This window comes from Labrus bergylta, chromosome 7, assembly GCF_963930695.1.
Source record: "Labrus bergylta chromosome 7, fLabBer1.1, whole genome shotgun sequence".
In the NCBI taxonomy this organism is placed as follows: Eukaryota; Metazoa; Chordata; class Actinopteri; order Labriformes; family Labridae; genus Labrus; species Labrus bergylta.
The window spans coordinates 9,510,144-9,536,417 of NC_089201.1; the positions used below are offsets into that span (position 1 = coordinate 9,510,144).

A 26,274-nucleotide genomic window follows, 5' to 3' on the forward strand; every position below is an offset into this window, starting at 1 on the left:
GAGTTTAACCTACACAGTCCTGTGTATTTTTAACACACTAGTGAACTTTTATTTGAGTAGATTTCTATCACATGTTGATTTCACTATTTTCTTCTTTATGTTTTGCAGAGTTAAGACCATAAGAGGAAGAGAGATCTGCTTTAAGCAGAGTTTTAAGTATGCTAAGGAACTCTATAATAACCGGCACAACAACAAGGAGGGCAGCGGCCAATAGCCCTGAAGAGGATATGTAATATTTAATATTTTAATGGATGATGATGAACATATATCGATTTAATCAGATGTAATGCTGGTTATGTGCTTCTCTAAGTAAAGTGTGTATTGTTTGAACAAGAAATTATGTTTTGTTTATGTTTTTGTCTTTACCAACCTCTGATTTAAAAAATACATGTGAGACCTTACTGTAGCTGCTGTAAGCAAATAAAACGTTTAAGTTAAGTACTTTTGCTGGCTCTGACAATCCTTATTGATTCTGAACAGTGGAGACAAAAGTTCACAAAAAATCCTCTCCTGGATTACTGGATCAGAGGAAGGGTTAGGGTTAGGATCAGGTTGTGAAATCAGTTCATAAATATGTCAGGAGAAAGGATCAGTGAGAGAGCTGAGTAAACTGCAGAACTCTCCGTGAGCTACAGAGCTTCATGCCGTCTTTGAGGAAGCTGAGTCACAGTACATCTATAGAAAAATGTGACCATGCAGTGTGAACATGCTTATAGGAATAGATAACTGGCTGGATGTAAAGACAAATAGTTGAATGATATTTTGTTAAAACCAAAACTTTAGGCATATATTCAAATCAAGCATAATGAACATTATGTCAACGCAAACTTCACAAGAAGTCAAAGATCTTTGGTTGCTCATGAGAAGAGGAATCCTCGGGAGGAACACAGACTGTGTGCACTATGTGATTTAAGAGAAGTCGAGTATGAATCTCATTATCTTTTGTATTGTCTCTTTTATGATGACTTAAGAACATCTTTGATATAACAGACGAATCAGAATTGTGTTGAAAATGTTGCAATAATATGTGTAGCATTTGGATATGACTCAATTGAAGTATAATATTGCACAGTGGAGAACATTTCTGAACAGGATAATAACAGTGTGGTTTAAATTATATGTATGATAATGATAAGACTAAGCAAGGCTACATATAAACATGTTCTATATTCACATTAAATGTTTATTAAGATATATTCAGTATGGTATAGGCTACATACTGAATATATGAAGACTGACTTTAAAACATATTAAGGATTTAATATGTGTATATTACAATAATATATAAAGTCTCATGCAGGTGGCAGCGTGTTATCTATAAAAGACGTCCGCTTGGATCAACCACACCATCTCTTTTGTCTTGTTGGCATTTTTTTAAGGTGGTTGAACTCACACAAATGACTTCCTAGTGTACTCATTGTGGTTCCCTGCAGATACTCATCTGCTGATGGCTGTGTCTTTTAAGAACCTCCGGAAGTTAGACTATCACAGTTGTAGGCTATGTGGTACAGGATGAAGAGAAAAATGGAAGACTGCCCCCTGTGTTGAAGAACTCTGAAGTCATGCAGACAGCACTGGGGTCATTTGGTGAGGTCATAAGTGGCCTGAGTAGCCAACAGACTATGAAGAGTTCCTTACAACAGGTCTACAAAGGAAGTGTCTTTACAGTTTTCTCACTGATTTAGGCTCATTTATTGAAACAGTCTTAACATCCTCTAAACTGTAAGTGCAATTGTCACAACAGTTTCATGGTACATCAAAACTCTTTTTGAGTCTGAAAAAGATAATTGTCACCCAAAAAAATTTCATTTATGTTTCGAAACCTGTTTTTTACGTCAGTAAATCAGTCAATGCAACCAAAATGGAAAAAAAAAGATTTGTCATTGTGTGAGCCGCACCGGTCGAAATGTTTTGTCAAGAGTCAGTCGAACTCGGAAAAGTTTCCAATAGAAAAATCTCCATTCTTTCGACATCTTCGTTGACACTGACTACTCTATTCTATAAGCCTACAAGTATGAATGCTGCTTTATTATTTATTCTTCAAACTGAGCTTTTTAGATTAGGTCAGTAGTAAACATAAAGATGACTTCGTCTATAATGTAACCTATGTGCTATGAATTAATCCATTATTATTTGTTATAGCCCCTTTAATACTCCAGTCCAGTTGGTGGCGGTAATGAGCCTCCAAGTTGGTTTGTCAATCTCACATAAAAAACAAGGAAATAGAATAAGGAGGGGATCTGTCTGACCATGGCTGCGGTTGACAGTGGGGCAAAGCCCCTTCAAAATGCCATGAAAATGGCAAAAGTTGCCATACAGCTGGACGGAGCGAACAAACCTAAGGTAGGGTTGTACACCGCTTGTCTTGTTATGATGAAGGGAAGATTTTAAGCCAACAGGAAACTGACAGTAAAGATGTAAACAGACGGAGAGGGGCGGGAGCTGTCAGTGGGTTAGCTATCTAATCTGTCACTTAAGGATGTTGTGTCCTGTTTTGCGGTCGGTCCGTAAACGCACCTTCTGTGATGAGCAAACACCTTATAATAAAGTAGCGGATAGAGAGAAAGACTACGGTGAATTTGTAATTACATGTGTCAAGTTTTTTTCAACACTGACTATTATTATTATTATTATTACTATTATGTTATTATTATTATTACTATTCTTCCAATTAAAACCAATAGGTTGTTTTCCAAAAGCAGGAGTGCATTCATTGCTTGTGTTGAGTTCTTACTAATGCTAAAGTATTCATGAGCACCATGCTTTTGCATTACTCTGTCATAATAAATTCATGATACTATTACATTAGAACTATAACACTAGTATGAAGTTAAATATTCACTTTGCTTATAAGCTGACTTCTCCAGGCTGCTTCATCACAACAGAATGATGAAGAATTATTACTCTGAGAAATAATGTAATGTCTGGAAACACTAAACAAGAAGGCTTAAAGGTATTCGCCTCTTTCTTAGCTTCACACACTTACTTGAAGGACTGTCAAGAAAAGAAAGCTAAGAAATGTAAGGCATCTCAAAGATAAGGAATACGCAGTAAAGCTTGTTCTGTTGTTGGAAACAGGAAGTCCCATTCTAGAGATTTGTATTTTAAGCCGATGGCAAACTGATTAATAAAGTGTATGCAAATGTGATTGGGCAAAGTTCCTTTTATAATTGGGACTATTGCTATTTTTTATTGGCTGCAGTCATGTTTACTGTATACAATAATGATAGTAATAAGATACTACATGCTTGTTGTCTATCTGCAGGAAGCCTACTGTGAATACCTCCGAACTATCAACTACATCTCACATGAACTTTTGGAGGAGGCGGGATCACAAAGTAGGGTCTGAGTTGTGACTTATTTAGCCCAACGATCGCAAATCTAACCTCAAGATTTGTTTCTCAATGGCTTTTTCAGTTATGTTGCATACCCTACAGACTTGGCAATAGTTAAAAAAAAAGCTTTACAAGGCAGCTTACTAATCAAACTGTCTTGTGCTGTTTTCTCTTTGCTCATCGAAAAAAATCCAAAGAAAGGATAATGGAGTATTGAATATCAAGAGCAGTGGTTCCTTACGTTTGGGACGCGCAGAATAATGAAATACTTTATCTTTGTCTCATGAGCTGATGTTTTATTTTTTTTTAAAATAGGGCCGCTGTGTACCATGACATCTATCATTCTATCAGTCGCTGTGTAGTCGTTCTAATCAGATGTGAACTAAGCAGCTAGAATTCAGCAGTTGCTTGTTACTTGAACCAAATTCAATTAGATATCAAATATCATGCAGGAGTGACTTTTGAAAATACCTCTCCTGACTCTCTCATGTCTCTCTCTCCTTTTCTCTGGTCCATCCTCAGAGGAGGGCGAGGTGGTGGTGGTGGAGGTGGAGCGGATGTTGAGGCTGGCAGAGCAATGTCTGGAGCGAGCCAAGTCATTTATGGGAAAAAGCGCTGACACCGATACCCACGCTGACTCCGTCTCTGCTCCCCCGGTCTGTCCTCATAGCCTATCAGAAGCCCGTCAGACTGCTGCCGCCACTGCTTTAAACACAGGTAAATACATCCTCTTTAATCAGAGCCACCTCTTCTAGTCACATACCGTGCAATCACTGCTAACACAGAGCCTGCCTCAGGGGTCACAAGTCAAAGCTAGCCAATGTAAAGCTACATGATCGAGTCCAGTAAGCCAATCAACTCTTTGTGTCTCTCTGTTTCATCTCTGCTCTCACAGTCCCACCATGTGATTCTCCTGTGGACGCAGGGTGTAAAGCGACCAGCCCACAGAAGACAGGGCACCGCAGGGTTATGTCAGATGGTAGCGGGGAACTCTCTCCGTTTCTGCCTCCTGAAATCTTCCAGCGATTACAAACGGTGGAGTCACAGGACGCGTGCAAGAAGTAAGGGGCCAGTTTTTATCAGGGAGTTCAAATGTTGCTCCATTCAATGATAGATATTCTCTGCAGAGAACAACACAGCACAGATAACAGAGATTTCTTAGAATCAGTCTCTCTGAGTTTCAGCTAGATCAGGTCAAAGAATCTTACTCTTTCATGGCTTAGATTCAGTTATCTCAATTTTAGGCATGTGGTTGGAAATACAATTAGAAGGTTTTATTCTTTAATTCAAGTTCCAAGGATTCAACACTGTTGCCCCCTCTCTCTCTGATTGATTTCCTTGCCTAAGGATAAATCCCATCAGTCTTAAGTGTATAGTGGCAAAAATATCCTTCAATAAGATTTAACTCAATCCTGCTGCCACAACATGTAGATATGCTGATGCCTGAATGAACGTTTCTTTAAATTCTTTAATTTTGGGACAACAGTTTTATTACTTAACATACAGTACATCAGAACAATTTTTTTTTATTTCCTCTACCTTCCTTTCCAAAAATATAGAAAATTGGAATGTAGAAAATGTAAAGTTTGAACCATGGTTTAAGTGCGTCAGGGTGAGACTTTAAAGAAATAGGAAACAGAAAATCAATGTGGTTATTTTAAATAAAACAGTGTGTTATATTCTGGGCTTACTTGGCTCATAACTTAATGTAATGAACGCATCTTCATGAAAAGGTAAGGAAAAAGTTATCCTTTCCATAACATGAAGGTGATTCATATTTTGAACTCCCTGCTGTGTTAATGGGGCTTCAGGAAGTAGTCAGCAGGCAGACTTTTTTAAATGCTAAGAATATGCATTAATAATGGGTCATACATTCAAAGTATCCAAAGGATCATTTCTTGGGGAGGACTGTATTAAGGATGCTTTTTCGTGCCTCCCTTAATGTCTAATCACTGGACACATCCAAAACATTTGACTGTGTTTGGCTTCTTGAAATATCACATTTGCACATTTGGCTGCAAGATAAATGTCACTCTTCATTGTGTTAGGAAACCCAGAACCCTTAAAGGTGGTGCATTTCAACTGGATTTTAAACACATCCATCCAACCTGCACTTGAAACTGAAACATGTTCTCTTTTTGCAGATTTTTATTTCAATGCTGTCGTGTGTGTTTTTCTTTTTGCTTTATGAGTTCTTTATGACAAAGTCAGCCATGTTGATTAGAGACTTTCGTTGACACGGCTTTAAGTGACATATTGCTTTTTTTGTAACATGTGTGTATGTCACACTCCAGGGAGCTGACACCGATTGAAGAAGCATCACGTTTGAACCAGAAGTTAAAAGCCAATTATGAAGCTCGTCTCGCACGGCTTACTCCGGGACAGGCCTATCAGAAGACGTCTTTGGTATGTGTCTTTGTTTGTTCTTTTGTGTGAGAAACACATTTTGTAACCTCTGACCAATATTTTTTTTGGATTTCAGCTGAAGATACTAACATTGATATCTAGAGTCCTGTTTACAGCAGGTATCAACATGTTGTCTGAGTGATTTGATCACAGTTGGACAGACTTAAATACAGGCAGGGGCTTGTCCAGACATTTTTAACTGGGGTGGCCCGCCTTGGGCACACAAATTAATGCATTTTTTTTTAACCCTTTTCTATCCCCACTAATAATATGTAAGTAACACAATTTGGCAACATGTACCGCTAAACCTTCTCAGCTTGATTCTTTAGAGACTCAAAGTCAAAGATGTATGTGCAAAGTCAAAATGACAGTGTTCTGTGCACAGGTTGTAGCCTGTCGAAACAGCCAGAATAGTTGACTTGTACTAAAGTCCCGCCTCTGATTAAAATCATAGATTTAGATTTTGCGACGGCAAATCAGATTTCAAGGTCTTATACGTAGGTGGTATGGGGCACGTTGGGTCCACATTTATCAAGATATTTAGTATGCATTTTCCGGTGGCACAGCAGGAGACAGATGATTTATAGAGCGTACAGATCTAACTGTTGTTCACCTGCTCCTCTCTGACGCTGGTGCACATGACTGCAGCTCTCCTCTTATCCCTTCCTCCTCTGTGTTCTTGTCACTCCCATTTAAGGTGCAAGCAGAGGAGAAGAGAAATGAGAAAAAACCCTCAGTCCAGAAGCTGAGAAATAAGAAATACTATGACTACTCTGATTTAAGGCGCCTGCACAGCTAGGGACATTAAAATTAGCCCTGGCTGTATTTGTGTCCAGTGCTTAATAGAAAATGCTACGTTAAGATGTTGGCTGTAGAGTCTCAGTCGTGTTTATGGATGAAAACACATAAAACACACCATTAGTTTTTGTCTCTGTGGCGTCTAATTCTTCCCTGATTGCACAAGATGGAAAAGTAACTGAAGTGAAAATGAGTGGGAGTGACAGAGTGATGAAACGAGGAAGTACCCTTCAGTCTAGCCTTCATGTTATGCCCTGTAAAGCACACTTTCTAAATGTTTCTGCAGTATACTGCCCCTTATCTGATTCAAAGCTTGTATTTAATGTACAGCTGACTACAGAGACAAAGCCACTCTCAACAGGTGAGATGAAGTGCAGTGTTTTATTTACCTGGAAGTTGAATCATTCTGCATCAATGTCCTAACAGCAATCAACACATATACAGTGTCAAATATTCAAACATCTGGAATGTGCAAGTATCCTATAAAATAAATTCTATATTTTTAAGTTATTCATTGGAAATAAATTCTATATATTTGTCTGAATTCGTTTGACCACAGTCATTCATATGGATTGATTGATTTAAATAATTGTATTCATTAGGGGCTTATCCAGACTTTTTTGACTAGAGTGGCCCAAATGTGGAACCCGTTTATGCAGAGGTGGTATAAAGTGTCGTTTCGCACATATGAGCATTGATTTAAATTTCTTTCTCTAGTGTCTAAGCTGAATTCTTTAAGGACTGAAAAAGATGATGGGAGTCCAGTCGCAATTTAAATACCACATTAAATGCAAAGAAAGCTACCAGCAGCCTGTAGAAACACAGCCTAAATAGTTGATTCTAACATGAGTCCCGCCTCTTACAAGGCTGATATTTGGGGTTAAGGAGTTTTGGTAGGCACCTGGGTGGGCCAATCAGATTTCAAGGGTGGCCCAGGCCAACCCCCTGGATCTGCCACTGATATTGTGAAGCCTAAATACTCATAATATACATTTTTTAAGTCATTACATAAAAATATATAGTAATCAAACCTATTAATTTGTATGAACTTAAAGGAATCGTGTCCTTGATATAAATGTATTGCTTGTTATTAAATACTTTGAATCTGTTCACCCATGGAAATAAAAGTCTGAAAGTCCCTCCTTTTTTATTATAATTAACTTATCTGACACACAAATATTTTTAAGCAACATAAGATGACAGTTATTTTCGATATTCTTGAAAAGTTGTGTCCATTGTGTAATCTGAACGGGGTTCAACAACATCCTGTATGCTTTTATTTTGAAGTCCGTGTGGTCGTATTTCTGGTCCGGTGTCTCTGTTGATGCTGTTAGATTGCTGCAGCTTGTTGTCGGTGAATGAATAGGCTACCTGAGCCAGGAGGAGTGGGATGATAAGATATCGCTCTACCATTCCTGTTATTTAGGTCTCATACGTCTCAGTTAAACAGAAACATTTCTCCTCTCGTCGTAATTATCTCTTTAGTGAAGTTTGAAACTAGGCACAACGAAAAATAGTAAGCGAGACATGTAATTTAATGTTACGTTAAACATATTTACTAATTCAAACAATCATTAAGTTGAAGAATTCGCCGGATATCAGCTTGTTTTACTGTTTTATATATTTTTTTATTCATGGTAACTCTACTCAGATCAGGAAAATGTTTCGGCGTCAGGTGGAGGTTCGTACTTTCTGGAAAACACTGAAGCAGTTTGTGAAGGTAAACCTTTTTATCAGCTTGCTAATTGACGCTGAGTCACTCTAAAACAATGCATACATGCGTGCATTGTCTTCCCACGTCCCGACTCTGTTGAGCAGGAACCTTACAGACCTGTCATGTAATATTTCTTTTGCATTGTTTGTTGTTGAAGTAGTTTAAGTTTAGTGCGTTGCAGGAGCGAACAGGTCTAACCTTTAGTTCAGTGGGCTGACTGTACAGCAAATTACCTGTATGGTGTCTGCAAGCTTAGAAACTTCTTTGGTGATCCATACTTGCTCTAGATGTCACTGTGTTGACTTTATGCAGTCTCTGGGTCGTTGTTGCAGCGGATGATATAATGAATACATAATTAAATAATTAGTTAGCAGATTTGTTGGCTCCCATTCCACTGCAAAATGTAACACGGTGGTAGATTACTTAAATTTAAGTGTAATTCTAATACTTTCAAACCTCAGCCCTATTTTGACATGCTTTTGGGTTCCCAACAAAATAATCAGGAATTGCTCTTGTAGATTATTTCAGACAGCAGCTGCACAACAGGCTGAAATGTCTGAAAATAATTCATCAGGGCATTGTGTCAGATTAAAGTACCGGTACATCCACTTGCACTGCTTATTTCTTTTGCTATTGATAGACTTGTATTATTATTCTAAGTGTTAGACAACATTGTAGAAATGATGCATACAGAGAGTCCTTTTTTGTCAAGACTAAGGTCTTCTTTTTTTAAACCAGAAAGAGCAGTCATATGGCTCTGTTAAAAGCCACTGCACTCACTTGACAAAAGCAATTTGTTCAACCTTTAAAACAGAAGCTGCAGGTCTGCTGCTGTCTCTGTGAGTTAGTTCCAAGTTTTATGGACATTGTTTAGTTGGGCTCATTTTCCTCTGAGGATAACATTGCAGCCATTTAAACCAACTTTTGCTTTCTGAAACAGTTGCCAAACTTTTTGTACCAATTGTTAAATTAGATTCCAAAACACATAAATAGGACCCAGGATTAAAAATACTGGATTTCAGCTGTAAGACATCACTTGTAGTCACTCCCTTGTTTAAAAGTTCACCCCGGTTTGATATGGGAATTTGGGATTGTATGTATTTAGTGGTTTTACAAATCTAACTTTATTTTTTTTTACCTCCAAATGCCAGAGGCAACCGCCTGACCTTTTGTTTCTCCTGGTAATACCAAGAAATCCGCGCATTAATTTCCAACCTTCTTTTTGGTTGAGTGAATTGGATTTGAACAGATAAATGTATATCCTCTCCTCTTTTCCAATGCAGACACTCTCTCTCCAGCGGCAGATGATGGAGAACCTCATCATAGCCAAAGCAAGACAGGATGCTGTATCCTTTTGTCGTGAGATTGTGCCCTGTTTTCACTGGTTTTAAGATTTTTCTTGCTTCTGCATTGTGAGTGTGTCTCAGAAGGGATCGGTAACAAACATGATCCACATCTGAAACACAAGAGCCAAAGAGAATGATCTATTTTAATATGGACTCTGGCATTTCAGGCATTTAGAAAGTGAAGATTTTTAGTTTGTAGGTTTTCTTGAAATGATGACTTAAACATTATTTAATTGCTTACATTATGGCCTTAGTCATTGTTTAAATGTTGGTTGTCTATAAAATACATGCACGCAGTCCTGGAAAAGAAGAAGGCCCTTAAGAATTTCTGATTTTGTAGCACAGGCTTCAATCCCTTTTATTTAAATTTCAAATTGATACATAAACCACTAAACTACGACAGAAAATTGGATACTTGTACAGAAACAAAGTGAACTTCCCTTTAGTGAGTAGAAAGCGAATAATTGAAGCCATCTTCCTATCTGTTCTGGACTACGGGGATGTCATTTATAGACATGCTTCTGCCTCCACCCTAAAATCATTAGACACAGTTTATCACTCCGCCCTCAGATTTATCACTGGTGACAAATATTCCACTCATCATTGCATCCTGTACGATAAAGTTGGTTGGCCTTCACTAACAGTTAGACGTGAACGGCATTGGCTGCTATTTATTTATAAATCACTTGCGGGTAATCTACCAGCATACATCACTTCTTTATTAATCTGGGCTGATAATCAGTATCAGACTCGATCTCACTCACTGGCTAATGTTAACGGTTCCACGAGTAAAAACAAACTTTGGGAAAACATCCTTCACCTATTGTGCTGCACACACCTGGAACACAATACAAAACACATTCAAACTCAATACAATGGTTACCATGGGTCAATTTAAAACCTGATCACAGCTCACTGTACTCATGAGTGTAAATGTTATTAACTGTAGTTGCCTGCTTACTGCTTATTCTTCTGGTCTTATTATCTATGTATTTTGTCTTAGTTGTTTTTTGTCTTTTTTTTTGTCTCTTATTCGTTTTAATTGTACTCTCGACGTCATTGTAAATGATTTCTCGAGAATAATAATAATAATGAAAATTATTTTAGAAATAGTCCTTTTGTAACTCAGAGTGCTTTATTGATCTCACTGGTTTCTCAGTCAAACAGAATCTAATAGAGGCACTTTAGTGTTGTATATTTTCTTGGCCTATAACAGTTTCAGAGTCCCCCCCCTCCCCTCCCCACACACACACACAATTTTTCACGTCCTTCAAAAGTTGTAATGCTAAAGAAGCTCCTTATTCGAACACAAAGGCATAAGAACCTACACCTGATCAATGTGAGGACCATGAAGTTAAGACGTTTGTCCTTAATGATTACTGAAACATTAGCTCCAGAGGAAGATGGAGGAGAGGAGACTTCGATTGCAGGAAGAGGCCAACAGGTACGCCACGATTCTCTACAAAAACATTCAAATAGGTTCAAACATTGTTCTGTTTTTAGCTGCTGCCATCTGTTTCTGAGCTCCTAAAAATAGATGAGCGCTCTTAAACTCCCTTTAAACAGAAATCTAGCTCTTACTCTGCTCCTTCAACATAACTTCAAGGGTAATGTGTGCTGAGCTGATATTTCTATATAATCTAAATAAATACAAAATGGACTGTAATTGACTTTTTTGAATAATTAATCTTAAAGAATTGTCTTCTATATTCAGTGTATTTGCTGTTTCATGAATATTGATGCCAGTTATGTTGTACTAGGTTTTCTAAACTTGATAATTATGTTGAAGCGACCCCATAGTGACCCAGTAGTGCACATGTAAGGCTCCTTTAAGAAACTCTGGAAATATATATTGGTGTTGATATCTGAACCTAAGGCATTGAGTAAATTCTTGGAAAGGCTGTCGTCTCTTTTAGAAATTATTTAGAGCAACACAGATATGAAGGTTTACTGTCACTTTGGCTGTTTTACTTCAAATATATCTATAAGCACAGAGTGATGCCCAGATGAGTAATTCTACCAGTTGGGTTATCCACAGAACGCTGAGGTACGTTTTTGTTGCCATAATTAACACGTTTATTTAACCTTTAAATTTTCATAATCCTTTTTAAGATGCCATTAGTTTTTTAACTGATGATGTTTTGAGAAGAACTAAGTTAACATTTGGTAATGATGATTATTTCTGACAGTGGTTTATTGTTACAGATCAGGGGACAAAGCCAGTAATGCCTTTGTGTTGATTATCTTGGAAGGATAAGGGTTAAGGATATTCATATTCATTTAAAATTGTAAACAAATGATCTGTATTTATAAATGTGCATACAATGATGAAGGATTCATGTTTCACATTACAGGAGATTTGCAGCTCCTGGAGCAATGACCACAGAGGAACAAGAGCAGCGTATTCTCTATACTAACGTCCTGGAATATGAACAAGACCATGTACGTTTATGAATATATGAAATATTAGATAAAGGCTGCCAGAAAGTTATTCATACGAACATGTTTGTCTATTTTAGGACTGGCCCAAACAGTGGAAAGCCAACATGAGGAAGAATCCAAATGACATCACTTTAGTGTCGGCTCTTGTCTCCTACCTTCTCAGGTAACTGACTGCAACATAATCATTATATATATCAATATTCATATATTTATATGTTGTTGTGATGTTGGTAGTTGTGCTCCAGGCTACATCCACACTCTGTAAGTATTTTTTCAAGAATATTGTTAACTATCTCTGCCCACACAAGCAGCAAACCTTAATAAACATGTTCAGCATAAGATGATGAACAAAAACATAATTAAAAAAGTATTGATTCTCTCACCCAACTTAATCCTGGACTGATACTGCTGCAAAAAATAGGAACCGCTTGAACACTTGTTTCCCCCTTGCACATGTAAGAAGTAGTAGAATTATAAAAAGCAGATATTAACTGGAGCACGATATTCAACTTTAGTCACAGCTGCTAGGTGAACAGTCACTTTTTGTTATGGGACTGCATGTTGCACGGTTGCAGCACCAAATCAGAGTAGACTGTAACATGTAGTGGTAGCATTAGCTGTAGGACTATGTCGGCCGTCTTTAAGCTCTGCAAGGGACAAATACTGAAGAAAACACAGGGACAAGCATAGAAAAAACAAATGAGTGTGGGGTCATGTATTCCTCCTCAAAGACTGGAGACCACAAAAAAAAAAAAATAGGTTGAAGTTACTCAATTGAATTATTGCCATGGGTGAGTGCAGTCGACAGAAAACAAATATCTCCAAGGCCTCAGGCCTTCTCTCTGACAAAACCAAACAAAAGAACAGGGGAATGCAATGGTCTCCTGAGGTTTTCCAAGATCCAGCAGATCTTGTTGCTTTTAACCACTGGAAATGTCCTTCCCCAGTTATAAAAAGCACTGAGTCAGTAGACATTATAAAGATGCCATTATATCTAATCTGTTTGGTGAGTTCTTAGACTTAAACATTTACCAAATGTACACACTCAGCAGTAATTTTATTTGGAAAGGAACTTGAATAACAGCTTCTTCTTTTTTCTTTTTTTTTTTTTTACCACTAATCCAATTTTTTGTGTTCAAAAGGTCAACTCAGGATTGCTTTTGATGTAACAGTCCTGTCAAATCATGATGGTTGAAGTTTTTGTTTCCCATGAGTTTTTGTGAAAGATAGATAGACTATTACTCAGGATTGTTACAATGCCAAATTATTGTCTGACAAAGACAGAGAGCGAGAGAGAGAACGTGTTTGTGTGCATTCACAAATGGATTCCTTTTAGAGAAACAGTCAAAATGTTTAAACTATAGATTTGAGTAGACATCTATTCATTTATCTTATTGACTTTCACTTACACTGTGCCCTCAGTCGATCTGACCACCCCGTGGTGAAGCTGCTGAGGAAACACCAGTACAAGGTTTACAACAGACTCTACCCCATCGTCAGTAAAGGCCTGCCTCAGAGTCCTGACCTGCAGCTGAGGCCTTCTCGCAGCACTCACAACTTGCTTCATCCAGGTAGGGCCAGAGTTGGGAGTTTGTGAGGATCACTAAATTGTAGTTTCAGGATCTTGTTCTTTTTGCAAAGGCAAAGACTGATCTGAAGAATACCTGAAGTACTACTGTTACAGATATTATTTTGAGATTTAAGAATACAAAATGGTGAAATCACAGTAAATAGGTTTAATACCAGACATACACTAAAACGAAGTCTTCTTTCACAAATCAACTCCTGAAAATGTTCAAGATAATTAAAAGAGGATGACAAACTTTAAAGTTAAACCCATATATTCATTCAGCTCTTCTTTAGCTGTTCTTGCAGCCAAGACTTCAAAGCAAGCTTAACATTTTTGTAGCTCACACCTGACATACATCCATATACTGTATACATATTTAAAGTTGCATGTGACCTTTTTCAGGAACCATAAATGATGAAACCAGAGTATTCTGGATACATTCAGGGCACCATTCATTTCTATGGCTAATAACATGGCAAGCCATCTAAAAGCTGTTAAGATATTTCACTTTGCACCATAACAGTGGAGTGATAAGATGGCTCACATCCAAGGGCAATGCAGCCTCAAGTAAAAAAAATTACCTCGATAATATTGTAATGATAAGATGCATTAGCACTGAGTAACTGTGGAGGGAAAGTCACCATTTATTACAATAACTAACAGGTGGGACATTAGCCTTAACACATTTGTGTATGTGAAAATTATATTTACCTTGCAGAGACCCCAAGGAAGCCAGCCAGGACTGTGGGCAGTAGAGTGGGTGGCCAGAGCACTGGCTCTTCTCCCTCACTTTCTCACAACCTCCACACAAACGACGATGAAGATGAGGAGGGGGAGGAGTCTAGCACAGAGATACCAGTGGAACGGGAGAACTCGTTTGAAGATCTTGAACAGTTCCTGACCCAGTTGGACTGGACCGAGCCTCGTGGCAGCACAGGTGACACTGGCTCAGATTTAGAGCAGACCAGTGAGCAGTCAGGACAGGAAGATGGAAGCTTTCAAAACCTGGAGATGAGAGCTCTGACAGAACACCTGAAGGCCATTGTCAAAGACGTTCACATTGCAATTGGTGAGCATGACAAAAACCATGGATGTGTTAGTTTTTGCAGTCGAGGGAAGTGCCTTAAAAGTTTTTCTGGTAATGAAATGTAAACAAACTTTACATTAAATGTCATGATAATGGTTGTAAGGGTTGTTTTGTTTATATTACAGATCAGCTCCTGTCACTGTGTTTGCTGTCCTTTGAGTGCCTGAACACAGCCACCTCTAAAGACCTCTGTCTCGCCAGCATAGAGGAAGCCTTCTTCACGCCCCTGTGGAACGTCCTGTTGGCTCTTTTCAGGTAGAACATCCTTAATACTTGTGTTCTGTTAACTGTTTTCATACTATATCGTGTTTTCATAAACAGATGAGGTTTCCTACTGCTTTTGAGAAGCAGATATGCGGTGCTTCAGTGGGATGAAGAGCTTAGTTGGCTCGGGGGCCTTAGGTTACTCTGCAAAAGCACAGCTCAGTATAGAGGACTTTGTATGCTTTAGTTCTTGTGAGCAAAAATATTTGGCTGCGGACTACTCTGATTAAAGGATTATGTTTGTCAATTATACACAGACTCTGACTCCATTCTATCAGGTTGTGGGGTCTCCTGTGAAGGGTTTGCAGGGGTGCTGCTTGTCAACAGGCAAGGCAGGTAACTGCTTAGGGCCCCACTCTGAGCCTTTCTTTTAAATTATCAAAAGTTGTGGCAACATTTTCGGTTCATTTGGCTTATTGAAAACTGCAAGTCAACACTGAAACAATTTTACAACCCTGCTAGAGCTGAAACTGGAACTGGAACTAGACTTTCTTTGGGAGTGATGATGTAAAATGAGGTCAATGTATTTTGTTTTGTTTTGTTTGTATTTGTTTATTTATTTATTGCGCCTTGTGTTAGGGGGGCTGTGTTTGATTGTTTGATGTTGGAGTGTTATTATTTGGGGGATGGTTCATGTTAATGGTGCTGTTGTGATGTTGGTTAAATGAAATCCCGGAACATTTGATTGATTTTCAGCTAATGTGTCTAATAATAGTTCCGTGGGGGATGGGTCATGTTAATGCCCAGACACTACAATAAAATATATTTATTCATTCATTTTCCAGATTTTCAAAGTAAGTTTGCCTGAATGTAAAACAAATCTTAAACCATACCATCATAACCTTATACTGCAAAATAAGTACAAATAAATTGTGTTAATATATTCAAAAAGTTTAGCAGGATACAAAACTCTGTCATGTGCTATGAAATGTTTCAATATTGCCATATAGCATAATTGACAATAGTCCCTATATAAAATACAGTTCCAATGTCTTTCTTCTGTTCAGCATGTTTCACACAGTGATTGTGTTTGTAAGGTTCCTTTTCACCTCAAGGTCTTCCTCACATTCATCCTCCTCAGCAGTTACCACTCTAATGACACATATACATGTGAGATTGCTTAAGGTGAAATGAGGCTTCATCTAACAGTGTGAATGTAGGGTCCATGTATTTTTCAGACTCATATAAATTATCTTCTTTCTCTGCAGTTACAGTTCTGCATGAAGGTTGAATCTTGGGGTTTAGGCAAAGATGAGATTGATAAACATTTTTCTATTTCAAGGTTCAGCTAGCATTTCTAGAACTTGAATAGATGACCCAGTGTGAGCCAAAGAGAACAAAACATCTGGAAGACAAATCTCTGTGTGATGCAATGAACAGACGAAAACTCTTTTTAAACCTCCTTTTTAAAGAAACCAAAAATTTGGTTGATTTATGTACGTGAAAAAACATGTTTATTTCATTAATTTTACAAGTTCAAATTATGAACCTTCTTTTGAAATTGTTGCACTAACATGTACACATGAAGTCAGAAGGAGTTCACACATATACTATTCTCAAACTTTTAATAAGACCCTTTTAAATGTATTCTAAGGTTCAGCCTGACAGGTAAGCTTAACACACAGTGTGGCTCAACGTCTCTCTGTGACCAGCATGTGGCAGTACTAGTCTAACTATGTCTCCCGCTTCCCAGATTGTGGTGCTGCTGTAATTCAAATGACCCACAAAGTTTATTCAGTTTGATCAGTTATGATGAAAATGTAATACAATGATCATTACTGGTACAAATACCTGAATACACGTAAACCTATTTTCATATTACTGGGCTGATCTGTCAATGCCATTGGCAAATATGCTGTCATTGCTATGAATTTATGTTGGACAACTGTTTGTTTTTTTTATATATATTTTTGAAGAAATGTAGAAAGGCAGAGTCTTTTCAGCTGACAGTCCTAACAGTTGACATTTACATAGCTTATCTGCCCCGAAGACATTCTTTCATATTGGAAATTTGGTCATCCCTTTGGGTCCATTTCTATAGTTTGCCTGGGTGTGGGAAGGCGGGTGACAGTATTTGGCTTTGTTCACCTACCTCTGGGACAAGCTAACATAGTTTTTTTTGCTATCATCATGACCCAGCTCGGCTTGAGACTCATGAAACGGCTGAGCGTAATGGCTTAAAGTCCCCGCAAACAGAATTTTTTTTTAATGGATTGTGCCGGTCATTTAAACAGTTGTTAGTTCTATCGGTTTATAATGGTGTTTAATTCAGAACAAAAAAAACAAAGAATCTCTTTCTCTTGCTTGCTGAGCAGACTGCACATCGGCACACAGGAAGGTGGATGTTTAAATACTCTTATGAAGTATGATCCTTACGTCCACTAGAAACATATCTATCTATAAGTAAGGCAACCAGTTCAGAGAGGTGTTCTAAGCTTGGTCCCTTTTACCTCACTCAGCTTACTGTGAGAAAATGATGGAGCTGATGTAAGCTGCTGTAGGACGTTTCTTTGGGTGCTGCTCTGTTGTGTCATTTAGAATCTCACCTTTTACAAAAAAGACTTTCAACAAGTTAGATCAATTGGGAAAATTGGGAGTTAAATTAAGCCCAGCTCAAATGCAGCCAGCTTCAAGTGGCCAATTGAGGACCTGCAGTTTTTAGCATATCTACATTGACCTTATTGTTCAGCCGAGGAGGTTGCTACGTTGTTCGAAACAAGCCATTCAAAATTAAAATCCTCTGCCACGGCCATTTTTTATTTCCCCAAACCAAAATTCAATAGATACTACTGTCAGCAGTAGTCAAACTGCAGCTTCGTCACAAACACTCCTCTTCATGTGTCTCATTTATAAATCGCTGTAGTTGGAATGTATTCTCTGCCTGGGTTTTCAGTTTGGCAACCTTTGTGTTTCTCTCCCAGGAAAGTCTACAGGGAAAGGGAGCAGGCCTATGAGATGAGTATGAAGCTGTTTAGGGATGCATCACCTGGAGATGTTGGTGTTCCCTCAAAGCTATTCCCCAAAGACCCTGGCACACTGCAAGGTTCCTACCCCTACGAGTCAGCTGTTCAGGAACTCAGGCTTCTCATTACAGACGGCTGTCCTCAAAGAAAGTTAGAATGTATTGGTGAGTCAAACTATGCACTTTTTTTTCTCTTCATGGTACAGTATGTACTTGACTTGAAATGTTTCAGAAGCTATGCTTTGAAACAAGGACTTCAAAATTGGATATATGCAAGTGCATTATAAAATGTTTTTTCATCCAATCACAGGCCATCAGAAACGTACACTTCTTAAAACTCAAAGTAGTATAATTTCAACTGATGACTGTTCATCTGGGAGGCTCTTCAGTCTCTTTTGATTCATTTATGTCAGCACCACCAAACTTTTAGCAAACAATGCTCGCTACAATTGTTAAAACCCAAAGTCTAAGAATGGGTCAACTGCAACAAAATCTAACGTAGTATTTTTGTGCATAAATACAAAAAAATATAAATCTGTATTTATAAAACATACAGACAGAGGTTGTACGCTTGGTACTTTCCATTGGTAGGTAATCTGTGTTGACAAATCCCACATTCGGGGACGTTGGCATTAGGACACGCCTCCAATAAACCATATGTGGTACCAACACATGCCTTTAAAAACCAGATGAATATATTAATCTGGCTTCATAGCAACAGAAATGGAAGTAGGATGAGGTTAAATAAAAAGCTGTATTAAGAAATTAAGATTTGTATCTCTTGCACCTAGCGAACCAAATAATTGAGTTGTTTGTGCACTTAGTGGGGAAGTTACTAACAGAAGAACACACATGCTGCATGAGAGAAGCTGAGACTTTCTGTAAATTCTGTTGGGTCAGAGGAGAAAACACTTAAAGAAATCAAGAAGAAGAGGTTTGATATTAAGCTCAGTGCAACAAACAAATACTGGAGTAACAGAATACACCACAATTTTCGCCCTTGGACAGTGCATGTTCAGTGTCATTGGTAGCTTAGCTCTCTTGGAAAATAATCAAGCAGCTCTCCTAACAGAACAAGCTGGACCAACAGATCAGTGCACTCTGTTGAAACGCGCTCTCTGTCGAGTGCACGGTCTGCCAAATCACTTGATAATGCAAAAATGAGTCATGATACAACATTTCAGATGCCTGACATCTGTCTTTTTAATGTTCTGAGACTAATTATGCAAAGCATCTGTTTCAAACTAGACAAAATCACTTATTTTGGATTTTTATTTAAAGAGAATTTGGAACATGCATCTATGTGAGATTGATCAATGCGTGCCATTAACCATTAAAAACAACAACAAAGGGGCTAGAAATCAAATTCCTAAACTCTGGAAGAGAGGGAAGAACGCCGATCCCTAGAGTTTGCTGGAGGGCGTTCCATGAGTTTTGGGCATCAAAAGAATATGCTGATTTACCAAGTTCAATAAAAAAAACATGTATGTGATATTTAACTGTTATGTTTTATTTCTTGTTTTATTTTATTCTGATAGTGTGTCTTTTCTTTGCTTGTATATACCAATCAACTACAACTTAAAAGCCCACCTATATAATATTGGGTAGGTTCCTCTTGTGCTGTCCTAACAGCTCTGACCCTTTTTAAGGCATTGACTCCATTGAATCCTCTTACTATGAATATCCTGTTTTATCTGGCACCAAGAAATTAGCATCAGATCCATTTAAGCTCTGTAAATTGTGCAGATGGGCCTCCAAGAGTCTGACTTGTTGTTCCAGATCTTCCCACCGATGCTGGTTCAGATTAAGATTACAGAAACCCCTTGAACTCTTTATCATTCATCTCAAACTTTTCCTGAACTATTGTTTGTTGCATGGCAGGGCAAATGATTTGGTTGAAAGTGGCTACTGACATCACAGAATAAGTAAGCAAAGTTGATTTATATAGCACAAAGGTCACAAAGTGCTTTACATCAACAAAAAACAACATGCATATAATAAAAACAGGAACGAAAGAGTAGCTCGTGGACCGACATTATAAAATCCTGCTATGACCAGGATTAATAATTAGCACATTAAACATATATCAATAGTTAGACTGGTTGGACATGTTGACCCATTGGCCTGTTTATATATAAACATTTTCAGCTGCTTTCTGAAAGACTCAACAGAGTCAGAAGAACAAGATGTACAGGGACTTCCAAAGGATTGATGCTATGGCCTCAAACACAGTGGTGTGAAAAAACACTAAACGTTGAGCGTATAAACATTATTATTATTATTATTTTTTTACATTTGGTTAGGTGCGCATGTCACTGCACAAAGCACAGAGCAACAGCTGTTCAGCGAATGTCAGCGAAGCATTCATCACTAGCTGCACAGTGCGCAGGTTGTGACTTTCTTCTCACTCCCTCCATCCACCCCTCCTTCTCACAGCTGTTCCTTCTGAAGAAGTGTAGAGCGCTGCAGTGAACTCGCAGTCCAGATCGTTTTTAATGTAATGTACCATTATGTTTTAAATGATCAAAGTCTAAAAAATCAGAATAGCCTATTGTTCAACATTCTTGCATTCAATACTTACTTAATTTACAAAGTTTTGCACACCACTAATCATGACAAGTCTTAAAATGTGTCTGGGACAGACGGAAGGTGTAGGGTGTTGGACCTCAGCAAACGGCTTTGAGAATCTATCCTTAAGGAAGATATCGGCCAATATACAAGTATCAGATTTTTTAAATCCCAAATATCGATATTGGTATCAGTCCCAAAAATTCCATATCGGTCGGCCCTAGTTTTAATGCTGTGTCTGATTGGTATCGATTTTAGACAAGACATTGTACACAGGGTTTATGTTAATAGCTTCTCTGTTTTACAGTAAGGACGTTACGTCTGATCTGTGCCTGCGCTGAGGATTACAGGTGTCTTCATGAAGTTGACTCTACACCCAAAACTGCTGCCATGTAAGTAAATCATCACCTTCAACAAGAAAACTCCTTCAGTGATGTGTGTTGCAGTGGGGTTTGAATGTTAGTCTGCAGAAATACAGTTTTTTTTACTAGAAATCTCAAGAGGTGAAAGTAAGAACCATCTTCACTTTAAACCTGATAGAACACACTGAACAGTTTATAGATTAAAGGGAAAGACTACTGTACAGTGCAACATCAAAAACTCAACATGCACTTAAGAGAAAGAGAACTGTATTCTTTTTCATTTTTCTAAGTTAAAGGAAACAAGTAAAAACTCTGAACAAAGCAGTTTCAAGTTAATAATAAGTCTTTCTCCGATGCTCTTTAGCAGACGTGCAGACTTTTTTGACGTGTGTTAGAGTCAGTTTGACCCATCCATATTTAGTAAGAGCATCTAAAGTTTATTTTTGTTGTTGATGTAAATGTAATGGTAACCCCTCTATTGAGATCATTTTTTCCTCTAGCCCTAATTACGCTTCATAATCAGAGACTTCTCTTCATTGATTTCATCCTTTTGATGGAAAGTGAAAAACTGTCCTAACGTCCAGTTGAAATGCCCAAACATCATTTAAAGACTCGGTGCTGTGGTAGCTACCCTGTCAGTTCTCATCAGTGCTCAGATATGGCTTGCTCAGCAGGGGCTCTCCTAGGTCTATTGCCCCCTGTTGAGTGCCTCTTCCTGGCCAGGCCCAAAAGTGGGTCGTTGTGTCTGGATTTGGAACAGACCCAGGGTCCTACAAGGGGCTTCGGGTAGAAAAAAGGCTGAGGTTGGTGGAGTCCGTGATGATGCACAGAGAGCCAGACAAAGACTCAGTGGGATGTTGTAGCACCCATAATTGAGAACATAAAGTGCACTGTGCACCCAATTTAAATTGTTCCGTGTTGACAAAGTTTGACTGAAGCCCCGACAAATAGATGGAAGCTGAGGAAGCTGTTTATCTTCTCATTGTGGCTCCACATTATCCTCTGAACCACATCCGAGAGAAAGCGCAGTGATGCGCTTCTAACTACACTTGTCACCCCCTAGTTCAACTCTCATGTGTAAGTTAATGGACTGAAAATATTTTGCATCAATATTGTACAAGCAGAGACTGAGACTTTGAACACAACAGTAAACAAACTTAGAGCCAATATTTTTTATACGGTGGGTGGGGATCTCAGACCTGGAATAGAAGCATTTACTGGGTTGTTTGGAGAACCGGTCCTGGGTTAGGACTTTTTAATAGGGCTTAAAACAGTTGACATTAAGATCATGTGGATACCTGTCTAAATTTCAGACTTTTTTGTGTGCATGTCCACATAATCAATGCTGTTAAAAATATCCTGTGTTGGGCATGTAGTGGGACCCTCAAACATCCAGTATGAGAAGGGGGAGACTGAAAACAACACACATAATATATCTCTCCTCAGAGTTATTTGAGTTCTTTTAATCAAATGCACGAGTGTTTTCTTCTTTATAGAGAGAGATTGAGAGATTGTCTCCTGCTCCATATATGTCTCTTTGTGTCGTTGTGTGTGTAAAGTGAACAGAGATGGCAGAGTAAAAGACTTGACCATGCACAGTGCATGCCAAAGCTAACAACCAAAACAAAAAGTGATGCAATGATGAGGAATACTTTGTGTACTTTTCATCAGTTGAAATAAACAACATGCTGACTAAATGTAGTTCCAAGAAATGAAGCCTGAGTCACGTCACATGGAATTTGTTTTGTTACCTGTTTGAGTCAAACATGACGGAACCAGAGAAGAAGATGATTTTTTGTACTTATTTTTTAGAAACCAAGAATGCGATCATATCTGACATGTCAGGATATAATCTGTAATCGTGTTTGCAGTTTGGCTCGAATATAAATTGTGTGAATCAAAACCAGAATTTCAGAGGAACAAATATTTTCCAAAGAAAAACCCTGGCACTCCGAGCTCATCATAAATATTTTTTCTAACAGTGTCACAATTGCCAGAAGCATTGAGAAGTGAACTGAACTTTTGATTTTGGATTTGATTAATAGCTCCTTGAAGAGTGCTTATGTGAACTGTCTGTTTCTCTGCATGCCATCTGCCAGAGTTGACATTTTTTCCGTCCTCTGCACAGTTCCATGTGTGACTGCCTTTCTAATCCATCTCTTATAGGTTGCTTTTCTTGCGTGTCTGACTCACACCAAGTGTTTTCCATCAAGACCTGACCCAGATTAATCTCTATTAATAAAGTCTGCAAATGATCACATAATATATCAGCAAAAGGAAAATATCTTAAGTGTTTCAAGTTGAAAGACTGTAAACAGTAAATAGTGCATGAAATTACACTATTCCTGAGCAACCGCTGGCTACACCTGAAGCCCCCCAGAATGTCTTGTTGCTCCTAGAGTCTTAATCGTCATTGGACGTTTTGGACTCAAATACATTTTGAAAGGGGATTATTGTAAAATCCACAGTAACTATATCTTCAACCTGTATAGCCTTATCACCAGTATCTCGCTATGAGCTTATATCTTTTCTGATTGGCCTGATAAAAACACGTTATGATTGGATTTTTATACAACACATACTTCAAGATAATCTGGTAGGTAATGGGTTCCGAGTAGCCTTGAGTCGGGATCAGTCCCACGATTGTCGTGAAGGAGGAATCGGACCTCAAATCGGCCCGATTACCCTGCAGTCTGAGCCAGGCTTTAGAGTGGGCTCTGACTTAATAGTTTGCGAAACTGTCTACAACACATGTAGCAGATCATTGCAGTGAACACACTCCAGTCAGAACTAGAATTGGTTGACAGTGTATAATAATGTTATATTAGCTTTACTGATTTTTTTCATTTAGGAAACCAGCCCTCGAATAACTGTTTAACTACAAATAGAAGTGATACGTTGTGATTCCAACTAAAAATGAAACCAACACATCAGTAATCTGGGAGTTTATTCCCCTTCTTTATCAGTAAGTCTCTGACATAATAATGATTTGAATGCTCCCCTGACAGACAGACAGACAGACAGACAGACAGACAGACAGACAGACAGACTCAGAAGTAATTAATTCATGTTACGTTTTAGCTGCATATGAAGCTGTCCTCATTGTCTCCTATTTTCTTTCTGCCTACTTACTCTGTCCCCCACTGAGTTACTAAATTACAATCTCACACAATCTGTGTTTGATTGTGTGAGATTGTATTGTGCTCCCTGCCCTCCTTTAATCTCTCACCAGAATTTCCATTTTCATCGTTCTTTGTCCTTGACCAACTGGGTGCTCATTTGTTCTCTTGTGCGCTTTTGTCCAAATCCCTTTCTTTTCTCTCTTCTATTGTGTTGAGAAATTGGTCACCTCTCTTCCCCTGTATCCTGTTATTGAGAATTGTTCCCCCCCTATCCATTTCTGTAGTTTTTCTTGACTTGTTGTACTCTCTACTAAAATTGAATCACAGCATAACCAATAATAGAGCATACTTTCCTTTCTGAAATCAGCATTTATTCATGTGTGGAGACTGCTTTGTGATGTTGGAATGCAGAGACACCAGTTTTTTCGTGCGAGATGATCCACGTGTGTGTTTGCAGTAGTGAAAACAGGAGATTTTAATTCAGGCTTGTGACTGTGTATGTGAGGTCCAGCTCTCTGTGGTTACATGAGCCTGCCCAAACCTTCCAGAACCTGCAAGAGCAGGATATCCAGTTGCATGAAGCTGGGTCAGTCGAGGGCCAGCAACCCACCTTCTCACGCAAAGTAGCAAGCCAGCAGTTAGCCCTGCGTGTGAGTCCTGATAAACAAATGGTCACTGTCTGCACACAGGGAGAATGCTATCAGGCTGTCATCATCTCCCAGGCTGCAATCTGTCCTCCCAAAAGATCTCAGGGAGAGGAAAAAAAGCTGTATCATTTCCCTCCCTGAACACTTATCCCATTAAGAGCTACATTTGATTTAGTTTCCATTCAGTTCCTCTGGGAGCTCATGCCACCACACTGTCACTCTTCCCCCCCTCTTCTCTTTTTATTTACTTCTGTTTTCCTCTTTTACTGAACCTGCCCTCTCCTCCCCCTCTCTCTTTTTTCTGACAGCGGAGCAGATGACCTGCTGCCAATCCTATCTTTCGTGGCTCTGCGGTGCCAGTGTCCTCAGCTGGTGGCTGAATGTGCCGCTTTGGAGGAGTTCATTCATGAAGCGTGAGTCACCAGGATGGAAAAAGATGCTTAATAACCATCTCCTTTGTTTGCACCAAACATACAAAAACATGTCTGAGTTTAGTCACTGTTTCGAAGGAACGTCTTTCGGCACGATCAGTTTCCCAAATCTGAAGAAGTTGGCAAATGATCTTTTACTCAGAACTAGTGTGCCTTCAGTTAACTTGATAGAAATCCTAGCCAGCTTGCACACAAGTCATCACTGCAAATACATTGAGGGGTTACCGAGTTTCAGGGCTTTCAATAAAAAATACATTTTAATCTCAATAAGGCTTTACCTGACATAAAAGATATTTATACAGTGCCTTTATTCATTCCCATTCCTCTTCATATGTGAGGTGAAAATATCAGATTTCAACAAAGTCAGAGAAAGTAAAAGTGTGCATCTTGCTCATATTGCAACAGCACACCAGAGGGTCAAATGGAGCTTCACTGATTTAATAGCTAGTCATCACCAGAGCAGAAAACGGTCTATTGTCACGCTTTCCCATTTGCCAGACCATCCCCAAACCTTGCTGCTCACAATTTGCTCATCAAGAACATTTCACTAGTGTCATTAGTTATGTTGTTTTCAACTTAAAATACTAACGTTCGAACAATACCATATGCAGTACTTTATCACCAAGCATATACCAAGAGAAGCAGACCAGTTAGACAGGTCTGGAGGGCCGGTTGTTTCGGGTTGATATACTCGGTGTCATTGCATGTGAGTTCAGACCACACCCAAGCGGTCTACTTGTGGCAATAAAAAACGGTGGGTTGTGAAAGTCGTCTGGTTAGATTGGCAGTGGCTAAGGAATGTCAGGATATTTGGGATTTGGTTTTTCTTCTCTTAAAAAATCCCGCTGGATGTTTATGTAGTTCAGTGGGTTGGGTTCAAGTAAAAGGAGGGGTGTAACCAAAAGGCTGTGACTAAGAAAGCCAAGACGCTTTAAACTGATTCGTTAGGGGAGCTATTTGTCAGTGGATTTGGGATTTTGGTCAAGGTTAAAAGCCTAAAAAAGGTAAAGTAGGAAAAATGGAAGAATTAAAAAAAATGGTTCTTTTTGTCTTTCATTCTTATATTTAGAGGTTTTCCTACCATTTCATATAAAGTCAACAGAGGTTGACCATCTGTAAATGTAGACATCATGGAGGTTGTACAGGGAAGGTGAAACATGAACAAAAGACCTTGGACTGTTTCACGATGTACAAACAAATATAAACACACAAAAATGAGC

The 26,274-nt window shown here is 38.6% G+C and overlaps 1 protein-coding gene across 2 annotated transcripts in view; it reads left to right on the forward strand.

Moving 5' to 3' along the window:
• The first annotated feature begins 2,208 nt into the window (after positions 1–2,208).
• vps9d1 (VPS9 domain containing 1) overlaps positions 2,209–26,274 on the forward strand; it is a 28,532-nt gene continuing 4,466 nt past the window's right edge. The window contains exons 1-15 of one of the 2 annotated variants that reach the window (XM_020641136.3): positions 2,209–2,343; positions 3,266–3,338; positions 3,858–4,052; positions 4,231–4,396; positions 5,630–5,741; positions 9,537–9,599; positions 10,991–11,043; positions 11,954–12,041; positions 12,119–12,204; positions 13,464–13,612; positions 14,330–14,680; positions 14,824–14,953; positions 17,884–18,089; positions 20,800–20,884; positions 24,932–25,036. In XM_020641136.3, coding sequence (XP_020496792.2) covers positions 2,251–2,343; positions 3,266–3,338; positions 3,858–4,052; positions 4,231–4,396; positions 5,630–5,741; positions 9,537–9,599; positions 10,991–11,043; positions 11,954–12,041; positions 12,119–12,204; positions 13,464–13,612; positions 14,330–14,680; positions 14,824–14,953; positions 17,884–18,089; positions 20,800–20,884; positions 24,932–25,036 — 1,955 coding nt within the window. In that variant the 5' untranslated portion in view covers positions 2,209–2,250. The remainder of the gene's footprint in view (positions 2,344–3,265; positions 3,339–3,857; positions 4,053–4,230; positions 4,397–5,629; positions 5,742–9,536; positions 9,600–10,990; positions 11,044–11,953; positions 12,042–12,118; positions 12,205–13,463; positions 13,613–14,329; positions 14,681–14,823; positions 14,954–17,883; positions 18,090–20,799; positions 20,885–24,931; positions 25,037–26,274) is intronic. The other variant, XM_065956948.1, reaches the window with a different exon arrangement.